General features: G+C 45.6%; 1 protein-coding gene across 2 annotated transcripts in view; it reads left to right on the forward strand.

Annotated features, from left to right (window-relative positions):
• Window positions 1-11,314, forward strand: part of LOC116981943 (glial fibrillary acidic protein-like) — a 29,277-nt gene extending 17,963 nt beyond the window's left edge. Inside the window, exons 6-10 of one of the 2 annotated variants that reach the window (XM_033035174.1) lie at window positions 1,131-1,256; window positions 3,896-4,116; window positions 6,023-6,066; window positions 8,137-8,225; window positions 10,176-11,314. In XM_033035174.1, the coding sequence (XP_032891065.1) occupies window positions 1,131-1,256; window positions 3,896-4,116; window positions 6,023-6,066; window positions 8,137-8,225; window positions 10,176-10,214 (519 nt within the window). In that variant the 3' untranslated portion in view covers window positions 10,215-11,314. Of the gene's footprint in view, window positions 1-1,130; window positions 1,257-3,895; window positions 4,117-6,022; window positions 6,067-8,136; window positions 8,226-10,172 lie in introns of both variants that reach the window. The other variant, XM_033035173.1, reaches the window with a different exon arrangement.
• The last annotated feature ends 3,754 nt before the right edge of the window (window positions 11,315-15,068 follow it).

Genomic DNA, 15,068 nt, shown 5'->3' on the forward strand with positions numbered 1-15,068 from the left:
ATGATGAGAGATTGAGTGATGTTGGTGTTCAAAGGTACCTGGAGTCCCAGTACACACATCACTAAAGGTAGAGCAAGTAGTGGCAAGGGAAAATGGGATATTGGCCTTTTATTACGGGAACACAAGAGGGATAAGGAAGTGTAATTCAGTTGTGTAGGACCTTCGTAAAACTGCACCTGATGCATTGTGTACAGCATTACTCTTATTTCAGAAAGGGTGCATTTTCCATCTGATAGTGCACTAAAGATTCACGAGACTGGTTGCCCAATGGGAAATTGAGTGGGAGTGGACCATATTCTTTACATTTTAAAAGATTGAGAGATTTCATCAAAACGTACAGAATTCTCAAAAGGCCAACAGGCTAGTCGCAGGAAGGACATTTGCACTGACTGAGGATGTTCTGCCCAGGGGCACAGTTTAAAAGCAAGGGGTGCGCCATTCAGGCCGCAGGTGAAGCAACATTTCAATATTTGCAGGATTGGGAATTTTTTGCGAAAGATCCTTTTATTTTTAACGTCAAGCTTTTATTCTGAGTGGCAGACAAATGGAAGCTTGAGCCTCAGCATCCAGTACATTCAGGGAATGTGCCCTTTAGTCTCTTCCCAGGTGGTTACCACTTGCACTTAGACAGGCATTGGAGACTCCAGTTCTGAAATGTGAATTGGTATTCTACTGTTATCAGCTTTACCCTATCAGGAAGTCAAATGAAAACCTGGTTAGAACCTGGTTAGAATTCCCTTGTGAATCCTTGTTCCAAAATCAAATTATGTTAAACTGGGACCTATTTGCAAAAAGGTGAGGCAAAGGAAGGATATCACTAGGAATCAGCAGCTGGCCATTCTACCCCTCCCTCCTGTTCTACTACTACATAAGGTCTGATTTGTCTTCTTTCCTGCCACTTCCCATGACACTCGAGTCCCCTATAGTCCAGAAGTCTATCTCAGTGTTGAATGTATTCAACGCCTGCACCTCCACTACTCTCCAACCTATGACACCCTTTGTATAATGTGTGAGACTGCTGGGAGGTGGGCCACTGTTCAGCTCTGGCCGATGGAAACCACCCGGCCCCCTGTCCTCGTCCTCTGGTGCCCGCTGTGCTGCAACGCCTAACCTTGCCGTTCTGTGTGCAGTTCTCCGATCTGAATGACGCTGCGACTCGCCAGGCTGAAGCTCTGCGCCAGGCCAAGCAGGAGGTGAACGACTATCGCAGGCAGATTCAGTCCCTGACGTGTGACCTGGAAGGTCTGAAGGGCACGGTGAGTTCTCCCTGGGAACGGGGGCAGGGGGGCCTCTCCAGGCAACGAAATCGCCAGTGTGGAAATTAAAAAAAACAAAAACTGACGGAGGGTTCTGACCCAAAATGTCACCAATTCTTCTTCTCCAGAGATGCTGCCTGACCCACTGAGTTACTCAGCATTTAATGTCTATTTATCCTCTACTTCTAGTTCTACTTAAGAGTTCCTCTTCTGGTTGGAACGAATGACACCACTGGGCAATTAAATTGGCACCGGTATTGATTGCCATGGCATTCACCTCTACACATCTAGTTCTGCAGGAGAATGTGCAGATGCAAGGACAACTTGAAGCTAATTATTCTGTCCTGCAATTAGTTCAGCCGAAGAGACCAATTTTTTTCCCCTTGTGTATCCATTGTCAGTTGTGAACATTCCTAATTAAAGCCTTGCACAGACCAGGCGAGGTGGAAAAGGATTATAAATGGTGGGGATTTTGGAGCAAGACCTGAGGGAGTAGCTAAACTGTGCAGGGAAAGTTGAATGTGACTGGTGCAGACGGAGCTTTCCTCTGCAGCTGACATCTTGTTTGATGTCGTGCTGCAAAAAAAAAACAATGGCAAGGAAAAGTACAGTAATAGACTTAATCCAGAAATCACATTTCAAAAACTGTCAGTTTGAATGTGTAAGAAATTGAATCATTAAGTCACAGGGGGCCACCAGCTCTATGAAGAGCAATCTGTTTCGCCTCCTTGCCAGCTATTTCCCCCAGGGACTTGCAAATTGCTTCCTTCGTATGACCTTGCAATTTGTTGTGTCTATTTTTCCACCACTCCTGCAGCCAGTGAGTTTCAGAGCTTATTCAGTTTTCTTTAATCAACTGTTTTCCTGACATCCCACCTGTATATTTTGCCTCTCACTTTATGCCTCCCGGCCTTTGTCCCATTTCCGATGGGAATAGGTTCTCACTATTTACCCGATCCACCCCATCTAATTCCCCCAATGTTCATTTCTCCAGCTTTGGCAGTCTAACTGTGGCCAAAATCCTCTCCTCTGCACCCTGTCCACGAACTGCACAGCCTTGCTGATGTGCTGGCCAGAATTAGATGCATTACTCCAGAGGTAGCTGAACCAGTATTTGGCACAGGTCTAACTTTACCTCCATTCCAAAGATAGACAAAATACTAGAGTAACTCAACGGGTCAGGCAGCATCTCTAGAGAAAAGGGATGGGTAACGTTTTGGGTTGGGAACATTCTTCCGAAGAAGGACCCCAACCCAAAATGTCATCGAGAAATGCAGAATTTCTGGAGAGATGCAGCCTGACCTGTTGATGTACTCCATCACTTTGTGTCTATCTTTGGTATAAAGCAGCATCTGTAGCATTCTACATTACCTCCGTGCCTCCAAGTATGAATCCCAGGGTACCATGAGCTTTACTTGGTGAGGAATACAAAACACCACGTCTTTCATTCACACTTTCCACATTGCTTCCAGAATTCCAGGATCAACTGTCGAACATGGGTTCAAGCATGGTGGTGGTCTCTGGTTGATCTGGTCTGGTGTCTGCTATGAGCATGGGGCAATTCAATCATCTCCTCATCCCTGCCCTCTTGGCTGAGTTCACAAAGCTTCGTCTATCATAAACTCCATAGAAACATAGAAAATAGGTGCAGGAGGAGGCCATTTGGCCCTTCGAGTCAGCACCGCCATTCATTGTGATCATGGCTGATCGTCCCCAATCAATAACCCGTGCCTTCCATCTCCCCATATCCCTTGATTCCACTAGCCCCTAGAGCTCTATCTAACTCTCTCTTAAATCCATCCAGTGATTTGGCCTCTGTGGCAGGGAATTCCACAAATTCACAACTCTCTGGGTGAAAAAGTTTTTTTTCTCACCTCAGTCTTAAATGGTATCCCCTTTATTCTAAGACTGCGGCCCCTGGTTCTAGACCCGCCCAACATTGAGAAAAAATTTCCTGCATCCAGCTTGCCCAGTCCTTTTATAATTTTATATGTTTCTATAAGATCCCCCCCCCCCCTCCATGAACCAGACTTAACTGGGTAACTTCTCTGACCTGGACTATATAACATTCGACCTCTGGATCAGGCAGCATTCCTCCTCCTGGGAATTACAAGCGTGGACATGGGCATTCATGGGATCAAGCTCCTGCCCAACGCCTTTCTTTGCTACATACCAATAATAACATCTCAAGATAACAGCTTCAGAATAGTCTCATAGAAACATAGAAACATAGAAATTAGGTGCAGGAGTAGGCCATTCGGCCCTTCGAGCCTGCACCGCCATTCAATATGATCATGGCTGATCATCCAACGCAGTATCCCATACCTGCCTTCTCTCCATACCCTCTGATCCCCTTAGCCACAAGGGCCACATCTAACTCCCTCTTAAATATAGCCAATGAACTGGCCTCGACTACCCTCTGTGGCAGAGAGTTCCAGAGATTCACCACTCTCTGTCTCCTCATTGACCATCTTGGCTGCAGCATAGTCTAGGATTTTTTTGGAGAGGAAGGGAAAAGGTGGGATGTGGTGGATAAAGTAGCAACACATGAGTGAGTAACTCCAGTGCAGGGAGCTGGGATATGGAGTACGTTGCTGGAATCTGGATGTGATACTTGGTCTTGTTCTGGTTTGTGACAGAACGAGTCATTGGAACGCCAGTTGCGTGAGATGGAGGAGCGCTTCAGTTTTGAGACCAACAATTACCAGGACAACATCGGCCACATGGAGACTGACATCCAGAACCTGAAGGAGGAGATGGCTCGTCATCTGCAGGCATACCAGGACCTGCTCAATGTCAAGCTGGCTCTGGACATCGAGATCGCCACGTACAGGAAGCTGCTGGAAGGGGAGGAGAGCAGGTAAGGCTGCGGATTTCTACACTTCCCATTCTACCAGTGATGCATATCTCATCCCTCTAATCCTTCTGCCTGTCATTACTTGGAAAACTGGCATAGATTAGCAATGATCAGGTTGAAAGGCAGGACAGATTTCAGAGCTTGAGTAGCCCGTTTTCTTCTCTCTCCTGCTATCTATGTGTCCCTATCTCTCGTGCTGTGCTTCACTGCCTGTGTATGCTGTGTGTGTGTGTGTGTGTGTCTGTGTCTGTGTGTGTGTGTGTGTGTCTCTGACTCTCTGTCTCTCTGTCTCTCTCTATATCTGTGTGTCTCTCCCTCACTCACTGTCTCTCACTTAGAGCGTCTCGAAGATTAAACAAAATGAAAGCCCATATACTGTAAACATGCTAGTGTGGGGCCTGGTTTTGTTTGTGTGACTCTCATCATCACCATCACCTGCCCCTTGCCCTCCCTGCCCCAGCCAGACTTGCTGTTCGACCCAGGTGGAAAAGCAAAGCTGAGATATTGTGGAGCTGTCCACAATTATAACTTTTTATTCTTAATTGTTTACTGTATGTGGTGTTACGTGCGAGCAAAGCACCAAGGCAGATTCCTTGTATGTATACAGACTTGGCTAATAAAATGTATTCTTTTTTTTTAAATTATCCCGTTCTGATGCCAGGTTTCAACCTGAAATGTTGACCATTCCATTCCAGCCACTGATGCTGCTTGACCCGCTATGTTCTAGCAGCAGAGTGTTTGTTGCTCCCGATTGCATCTTCTCCAGTGTCTTGTGTCCCCATATTGTGGGACTGTTTCTGTACCAGCCCAGAGACAGCAAGGCTGGGAGAGGCTTCCTGTTGCTTATCAGCGGCTGGGTGGGCGTGACCAGCTGAGCCTCTGCACCTAGATGTGATGGTGATAGACACAGAGACCTTGTACACTGACCAGCTAGTCCTGTGTTCACCAGCTCTCGATCAGAGTGATGAAAATTCTGGAAAACGTCCATAACTGTGAAATAATTAATTAAAAATAAATAATTGAAAACTGCATTAAATGTAATTAATTAATCAAAACACTAATTAATGTAAAGCTCACCACCCCCTGCTCCAGAGAGGGGGGGGGGGGGGGGGCTGCCCCAGCTAAATGCGCGCCACTGCTGGTGTGAAGATTGAACCAGAGTGTATCCACCTCCGTGGTTCAGTACCACAAGGGATCACCATTAGCTGTGCTGCAGTGCCGGGGCCAGAGGGAGAGATGGATGGCAATCTAACCTCCAGTGCAGTCCCTGCCACAGTGTGCGCACGTGCACCTCCCACCCAGTGGTCCACCTAGAGGAGCAGGCTGACGGTTCTCTGAAGAACTGAGAGCTTGATCCAGCCCAGGGACTTTAGACTATAGACTTTAGACATACAGCGGAAACAGGCCCTCCGGCACCGACCAGCGATCACCCCTTAGACTAACACTACCCTACACAATAGGGACAATTTACAATTTTACTGAAGACAATTAACCTACACACCTGTACGTGTGGGATGGAACCGGAGGGCCCGGAGAAATCCCACGCGATCACAGGGAGAACGTACAAAGTGTAGAGACTGCACCTGTCGTTAGGATCGAACCTGGGTCTCTGGCGCTGTAAGTCACCCACTCTACCATTGTGCTGCCCTTGTGTGATTCCCAGATGTTTCCGAGGGGATTTGCACTTGTGTTCCTGGGTTGTTAGTCACATACTTGCCTCTACCATGATCACAATGAATGGCGGTGCTGGCTCGAAGGGCCGAATGGCCTCCTCCTGCACCTATTTTCTATGTTTCTACTGTCTACCACAGCCCTGCAAACCCCAAGATGTGTCCCTGAGTCAGTGTGAGGGAGCTCGGATGTGACAGTGTCATTCAGTCTGACAGCTCAATGTTCCTTTTGTTTACAGAATTTCAATGCCTGTCCAGAGTTTCTCCACTCTCCACATACGAGGTAAGCATGCAAAACAACAGCTGGTCTTCGTACGCTTCTGTGGGATCCGGTAATTTGATATCGGAGACACTCTGTAATTTTCTAAATAGCTTTCCATCCCAGGGCAGGTAACACATGGGTCAGACACAGTATATCTGCATCTACACTGAACCATGACACATTCCCAGGGCAGGTACAGCTTGGCTCAAGTGCGTTTAATTGTTATGTGGAATACTGGGGACTGGAACAATGACATTCTTGCTGCACCTTTACAGACACATTAACGCAACAACACAATAAATAAATATATATATATATATATATATATATATATATATATATATATATATATTTGTTATATATATATAAATAATTTATATAAATAAATATATTGTTTATATATATAAACAATAACACAGGAAACTATCAGTTATATTGGGTAATAGTGTAAGCCGAAGTACATCGTGTAACCCTTAAAGTCCACTGTTGTTTGGTGCTGAGGGAGGGTTGTGGTTCGGGTTATGCAGGGTAATTCAAGAGCCTGATGACACTGCTCTTAAACCTCGGGGTAACATTTCTCCAGCTCCTGCACCTTTATCCCAATGGTAGCAGCAAGATTCAATTCAATTCAATTCAATTCAACTTTAATGTCATTGCACAAATACTGAGTATGGGTACAACGAAATGCAGTTTTGCGTCAGTCCGTAGTAGTGCAATATAGAAATTTAAAAAAAAAAGAGGATACAGAATAATAAAAAATACAGAATAATTAAACAATGGGGACGGAGGGACCGGAGGAATCTATCGGCGGGACTCCGAGTTCAGCAATGCGACGGTATGATTGTAGAAGCTGTTCCTCATCAAGATGAAAGCATGTTCCTCATCAAGATGAAAGCATTGCCAGGGTTGTGTGGGGCTTTGATGGTACTAGCTACCTTCTTGAGCGAAGGCTTCTTCCAGATCCATTCAATGATGGAGAGCTTTTGTTTATGATATCTAGTGATGCCTTGAATGTAAATGCAGGAGGTATGATTCGTCAGTTCGCAGATTACATGAAAGTTAATAGTCTTGCTGAAAATGACCAAGATAGTCTAAAGGTTCATCAGGTTATAAATCAGATGAAATGTTATGCAGAGCATTGTTAGTTCTAACTTAACCCCAACAAATGCATTTTGGAAAGTTACATATCAGCATAGGATATATACGATAACTGGTGGGGCACGGAGAAATGTAAATGAACACAGGGACTTTGGGGTCCAGGTTCATACTTACCTGAAAGTAAACATGCATGTAGATAGTGGTGAATAAGTCAGATGGAATGTTTGCTTCATGGGTCACACCAGAGAATATAAGAGTAGGGACATCATGTTGCAAACACAGGTAAGGCCACACCTGTAGTACTGTGTGTTATTCTGGTCAGCACATTATTGGATGGTGGTGATTGACTGGAGAGAGTGAAGAGGAGATTGAATCACAATGTCGCCTGGGTAGGAGGGCTTTAGTTCGAGAGATTGGTTAGCTGGGCTTGTTTTCCCTGGGGCAAAGTAGACAGACGGGTGACCTTAGTGGATGTTTTTGAGAATATGTTGAGGTGTGGATAGGATTTAGAAGTTAAAATATTTTCCCATGGTAGGGTTATCAAAAAACAAGAGGTCATTGGTGTAGGGTGAGAGAGAGGATTTTAAATGGGATCTATAACCGAGTATATAACCGAGCTGGAATCGGGTATAGTCACAATGTTTAAGAGGTATTTAGACAGACACTTAAATAGTCAAGGCGTAGAAGGACGTGGTCCTAATGTGGGCAAGTTGGGTTGAGGTAGATAAGGCAATAAGGTCAGCATGGACCTTGTGGGTCACAGAGCTCACTTCTTTCCTGCATGACACTCTCTACATTGAATCATCGTACACTCCCAAGGCAGGAACAGCACTGATTCGATTTGATGTAAAGCTCCCTTATCTCTTCTGACAGATCCTTCTGAAGTTCAGATTGTCTCCGTCTCTTGCCCTAGGGTAGACCCTTGGTGCACGTTTGTTACTGCTCCCTGGGCTTGCCCACTGAGATTTAATGATGTCTCAATTGCTACTGCAGAGACGAGCCTGGAATCTAAAGGCACCACTGACGTTCAAGCAAGAAGGAACATTCTGATAAAGACGGTGGAGACCCGAGATGGTCAGGTTTGTTGACATGTTGAATATCACCAGGTTTAAATAAGGCAGTGATCCAATCTCTACCTCCCCAGTGCTGCCCCCATACTCCACCACTGCCCAGTTTTGGCCTCACTCCGGATGTTACTTACTCACAATCTCGCTGGTGTTTACTGATGTGCTGGGCACTGCAGGAATGCAACAATAATAATAATAATAATAATGGATGGGATTTATATAGCGCCTTTCTAATACTCAAGGCGCTTTACATCGCATTATTCATTCACTCCTCAGTCACACTCGGTGGTGGTAAGCTACTTCTGTAGCCACAGCTGCCCTGGGGCAGACTGACGGAAGCGTGGCTGCCAATCTGCGCCTACGGCCCCTCCGACCACCACCAATCACTCACACACATTCACACGCATTCACACACAGGCAAAGGTGGGTGAAGTGTCTTGCCCAAGGACACAACGACAGTATGCACTCCAAGCGGGATTCGAACCGGCTACCTTCCGGTTGCCAGCCGAACACTTAGCCCATTGTGCCATCTGTCATCTAAACAATAGACAATAGGTGCAGGGGTAGGCCATTCGGCCCTTCCAGCCAGCACGTAAAATCAAGGAGTGCAATGACAGCAAATCATCTTCATTTTGTCTCGGCATAATTCTGCCCTGGATGACATATTTAACCAAGGCCTTTCATCAAAGTCAAAGTCAAAGTATCCTTTATTGTCATTCAGACCTTTCGGTCTGAACGAAATTTCATTGCCTTGCAGTCATACATATAATAAAATAACAAAACACACAATAACACAAATTTAACATCCACCACAGTGAGTTCACCAGGCACCTCCTCACTGTGATGGAAGGCAAAATCTTAAAGTCTCAATTCAAATATTCCAAAATTCTGCACAGAATATGAAGTACTTGCGAAAATGTTGTTCTGTACAAATATCACCAGATGATGAATTTGTAGATAATATCTTTTTGACTGCTGATGATTGTGGTTTAAATATTAGTATCATACCAGCGTCTACCCTAATCCTGACCAGAGCACCTATGGCACACTACCAAGAGAGCTCCTGAGACTTTCGTACCTAGTCAGATGTTGCTGCCTTCCCCCAGAGTAATGTGTAGGAAGAAACTGCAGAAGCTGGTTTAAACCGAAGCTAGACACAAAAAGCTGGAGTAACTCAGCGGGACCGGCAGCATCTCTGGAGAGAAGGAATGGGTGACGTTTCGGGTCGAGACCCTTCTTCTGACTCGACCCGAAACGTCACCCATTCCATCTCTCCAGAGATGCTGAAGAAGGGTTTCAGCCCGAAACGTTGCCTATCTCCTTCGCTCCATAGATGCTGCTGCACCCGCTGAGTTTCTCCAGCATTTTTGTGCCTGTCTTCCCCCAGAGTAATCTGGGACCAGAAGGCAGTGGCTCTCAAATTGGCACAGATACGGCGTCGTGTGCAAAGGTGATCACCAGTGACATCAGTTGGTTAGATTGTACCCGTCTTGTCTAATATGGCATCACATCCTGGGTGGCACAGTGGTGCAACTGGTAGAGTTGCTGCTTCACAGCACCAGAGACCTGGGTTTGATCCTGACCTCAGATGCTGTTCGTGTGCAGTTTGCGTGTTGTACCTATGACCTCCAGGTCATCTAGTTTCCTCTCGCACTCCAACGATGTGTGGGTTGTTGTAAGTTAATTGACCTCTGTAAATTGCCCCCTATTGTGTAGGGAATGGATGTGCAGCTGGGATAACAGAGAACTAGCATGAACAGGTGATCGATGTTCGGCATGGACTCGATGGGCCGAAGGGTCAGTTTCCGACTGCATCTTTCAATCAATTTGACCTGTAGGGTTTAAAAGTTTTCAGGAGGCCATATTGAAATCCTCAACCCCAATCCACCACCCCAGCAGCTTTTAGCAAGCTAATCCTTCACGATTAGTTCTGACATTCTGTTTTTCTTTCTCTGCCCACAGATAATTAATGAGTCCAGCGCAGAACACAAGGAAGCGGCATAATTGAACATTCCAGCCCAGTGCAAGAACACATTAGTGTGGAAACTCCACTGTAGTTCGCTCGCACACCTAGAGTAGATCTTTGCAGCCACAATCGTAGTAGGATGGGAAAGAAAGGAAGTGGAATCTTGGGGTTGTGTGACACGTCAGCATGTACAATTACCTGGACGTGGGAAGGGCCTTCATCCCTCTGGTCCCTGTGCACATGGGCATGGGATGGTGACTCTCTGCACCTATTCAAGTGAGCAGGGGCTTCATCCCTCTGTTCCTCGAGTAAGTGGGCAGGTGATGGTGTCTCTCTGTCACTGGTAGAAGTGGGCAAGGACTCCATCTCATTGATACAGGGAATCCTCAGCAGGTTAGTTAGTGTTTGTGGAGAATTCAGGTAATTGACATTCATGGTTCTGAAATCCCAACTTCCTCCAACACGGTATCCCTGACCTAGAACGTAGAACAGTACAGCACAAGGACAGGCCCTTCGGCCCACGATGTATGTGCAGAACATGATGCAACATCATCTGCTGTGCATCTACAGCACTTCGTGCATTCATTTTGGATTAATGAAATCTGCTTTAATGAAAGTTTTTTTTTTTTAATGTCCTTCCCATACTCTCCACAACAGCAATGTCATTGCTACAAGCTTCAGATAGAGCCTGAGGCAACAAACACCCTGTACATGGGGAATAAGGTATTGTGCAAGTGTCCCTGTACACAGCGAGGCACTGCTGCTGCTGCTGCACAAACTGCAGGCAGTCACCCAACTCCCGGATGCCAGATTTCTACCTTTTACTGGAGAGATTAAAGAAGCCACGATGCCACAGCACCTGCACGTCATCACCTCCAGCGACAGCAGAAGGAATAGAATAGACCATATGCAAACCACGGCAAATGCTGTTCAGATTGACTGAGATCTGAATGTGGCAGCACCTGTTTTAACTGTAACAACGGAAGAAACCTTAATATTTTTTTTGTCTCCATTTATTCTAACCACTTTCCGTATTAACGCCTTGTTACTGTTCTTTATACACATCACCACTGCCTAAAAGTCTGATTGCTTTTCTAATGCAAATGTAACAATAAAAGTGTCGTGAATATCAGTGGAATGTGTGTGCAGGCTGCGTTTGTAGAATGGTTTTCATTCTCTTGGGTTTCCAGTGTCATTTGAGACTCGCTGTGCCCCAGGAAGGAGATGTGGGCCTTGGGCTATTAACAGCAATTTCAAGTGGTTTGTTAAACTGCGTCAGAGGGCAGGCAGTAAATAGGAGCCATTAGACTTAAACCTGATTACATGAGGACAAATGGGCTTCTGTACAACTCCAGAGCGCCATCACTGACACCCAGCCTTCTCATCGAAGGTTCCCAGAATAACGTGGTGGGGTTTGAATGCGTCTGCTGGATTAGCCCACATCTCTGGATTACATCCAGTCGTTTATCCCCTGGCTGGATGTCCTGTCGGCTTGATCTGGTCAATTTACAAATCCCTGTTAAAACGGAGCTTGTCTATTGAAGACTGAATCTGCAGCACTTGGGACAGGGTGTGCTGGAAAGGTTGTCGATGGCACTTCCTGGCTTGGTCCCCATTCGTCCTGAGCACCTGGAAGAAACCCACATCATCTCAGGTAAAACATGCAAACCACACGAACAACATTGCACCTTGGGTTTGGGACCACGTGGTATCTTATCAAAAGTACTTTAAGTCTACACATTCCACATCGACCCTGTCAATTCTGTTACCTTATCAAAAAATGTTATCAAATGGCCCAAACACGATTTGCCCTTGTCCTTACTGGCTTGTCTTACTTAACTATTTTTTTTCCTCTTAATGACCATTAATTGTGACTGTATCCAACAAATCACTTCCCAATGTATCTGGTACCATCTCCGCTCCTCCCTCCCTCAGCCAACTCCATCTGCCAATGAATCTCTTCTCACCTTGATCCACCTATTGCTTGCCAGTTCCTGCCTCAACCTCCCCCACCCCCATATCCATCTCCCCCACCCCCATCTCCATCTATCCCACCCCCATCTCCCCCGCCTTCTCCACTTTACATCCACAGTTTTTTTTTTTGTTTTTTTTTTAATATTTTATTTTATTAGAAGTAAGTACAGTCATATGGCACCAAAGTGCCTAATATATATTTTCATAATACATTTTATGTACAACTTCTTTTTTTTTTTTTGTTACACTGAAAAAAGATTAGAATAAGAAAAAGAAGTTAGATAGTAAAGGATAGAAAGATGTGAAATATATAGTGTGTGAAAAAAGAAAACGAGTAAGTGAAGAAAGTTGAGAGAGAGAATAGAGAAAAGAAAATAAAAGAAAAAAGAAAAGGAGATCATTATTTATAATCTTGACCAACCCTCGTCCAGTCCTGAAACAGTTATTTTTTACAATTGTGTTGCACCATATGATTCCAAAAAAACGACGAATGGAGACCAACTCGTTATGAATTGGTCTGATTTATCCATTAGGAGGAATCGCATTTCCTCAAGATGAGCGGTGTCCAACACATCCACAGTTTTGATGCAGGGTTTCCACCTGAATATCATCAGCCATGCTGCTAGGGCAGTGGACTAGGGCAGTGGGCAGGTGCTATAGACCTGCATGGGAAGATAGATGCTCCCTCCCCCATGAGTCTCGGGCAGATGGGGCTCGTCAGCCTGGGAAGGTGGTCCATCTAGGAGAGGGGAAACTCTGATTTAAAACCTCCACTGCCTTGTGGCCATATCCAGTCATGGAAAAGGCTCTTGGAGTAAACCTCAAGAAAATCCAGAGTCGGAGCCCCTAAGGTAGTTCATTGTTGTCTACAACCTCGCTCTGGCAGCTCCTGCGACAGTGCTGGTGCCAAACTGTAACGGCCCTGCTGTTCCTTTGGATCGATCAGCGACATGGAGAGGGGGGTCGTGCTGCATGGGCAACAGCCTGTCCTCCATATGACATCGCCCAGGCTTGCATCCGACCACACATCACCTGCAAACTAGGTTGCATCACCCATGGTCAGTCATGACCGAGGGGGGGGCTACTATGCTGCTAGTAAATGTATCACCTTACCCTCTTCATATCTGCCCATGATAATCTGTTCTGTCCTCAACAATATTTATTTCTCAGGAATCTCTCCATCTGGTCCTTCCTTAGAGCAGGCAGCTGTGTGCTCGCATAGCTCCCCAGCTTACCAACATACCCACCAACGGCCACCATCTCTGTCTGAGAAAACCTATCTCTATTCTCTTGCTTTCAGTTACCACTTTGTTACATCCTCACCACTAACGCCCTACACGTGTCACCAATGTAGCAACTGGCACATTTTCTTCAGGTAGCAAGGACAGAGCTTCTAAATAAACATAATTTGGCTCATATCCCTCAAAACCTATCCTATCCATGTACCTGTCCAAATGGTTATTTAAAAATTGTGATCGTAGTTTTTGAACTGGCCTCAACTACCACAGAGGGTAGTTGAGGCCAGTTCATTGGCTATATTTAAGAGGGAGTTAGATGTGGCCCTTGTGGCTAAAGGGATCGGAGGGTATGGAGAGAAGGCAGGTACGGGATACTGAGTTGGATGATCAGCCATGATCATATTGAATGGCGGTGCAGGCTCGAAGGGCCGAATGGCCTACTCCTGCACCTAATTTCTATTTTTCTATGTTTCTATGTACCTGCCTCAACTACTGCCTCTAGTAGCTCGTTCCATACAGCCACCACCCTTTGTGTAAAAAAAAAGTTGCCCCTCGGGTTCCTATTAAATCTTTCAGCCCTCATCTTAAACCTATGACCTCTGGTTCTTGATCCCTACTCTGGGTAAAAGACTATGTGTATTTACCATATCTATTCCTCCCATGAACTTATGCACCTCTTATTCTCCTGCGCTCCGTGGAATAAAGTCCTAGCCTGCCCAACCTCCTTACAGCTCAAGCCCTCTGGGTCCATTCTCGTAACATTCTCGTAAATCTTCTCTGCACCATTTCTGCCCTCTCCTTCCCGTCCTTTTTCAGCCTGATTGCTTACTTTCTGTAGTTTCTCTCCAACACTCAAATCCCACTTCATACATTTATTTAGCACTTTATTGTATTTATTGCAAAGAGTAGGAGTAAACGGGTCCTTTTCACAATGGCAGGCAGTGACTAGTGGGGTACCGCAAGGCTCAGTGCTGGGACCCCAGCTATTTACAATATATATTAATGATCTGGATGAGGGAATTGAAGGCAATATCTCCAAGTTTGCGGATGACACTAAGCTGGGGGCAGTGTTAGCTGTGAGGAGGATGCTAGGAGACTGCAAGGTGACTTGGATAGGCTGGGTGAGTGGGCAAATGTTTGGCAGATGCAGTATAATGTGGATAAATGTGAGGTTATCCATTTTGGTGGCAAAAACAGGAAAGCAGACTATTATCTAAATGGTGGCCGACTAGGAAAAGGGGAGATGCAGCGAGACCTGGGTGTCATGGTACACCAGTCATTGAAAGTAGGCATGCATGTGCAGCAGGCAGTGAAGAAAGCGAATGGTATGTTAGCTTTCATAGCAAAAGGATTTGAGTATAGGAGCAGGGAGGTTCTACTGCAGTTGTACAGGGTCTTGGTGAGACCACACCTGGAGTATTGCGTACAGTTTTGGTCTCCAAATCTGAGGAAGGACATTATTGCCCTAGAGGGAGTGCAGAGAAGGTTCACCAGACTGATTCCTGGGATGTCAGGACTGTCTTATGAAGAAAGACTGGATAGACTTGGTTTATACTCTCTAGAATTTAGGAGATTGAGAGGGGATCTTATAGAAACTTATAAAATTCTTAAGGGGTTGGACAGGCTAGATGCAGGAAGATTGCTCCCGATGTTGGGGAAGTCTAGGACAAGGGGTCACAG

Source organism: Amblyraja radiata, chromosome 16 (genome assembly GCF_010909765.2).
Source record: "Amblyraja radiata isolate CabotCenter1 chromosome 16, sAmbRad1.1.pri, whole genome shotgun sequence".
Taxonomy (NCBI): domain Eukaryota; kingdom Metazoa; phylum Chordata; class Chondrichthyes; order Rajiformes; family Rajidae; genus Amblyraja; species Amblyraja radiata.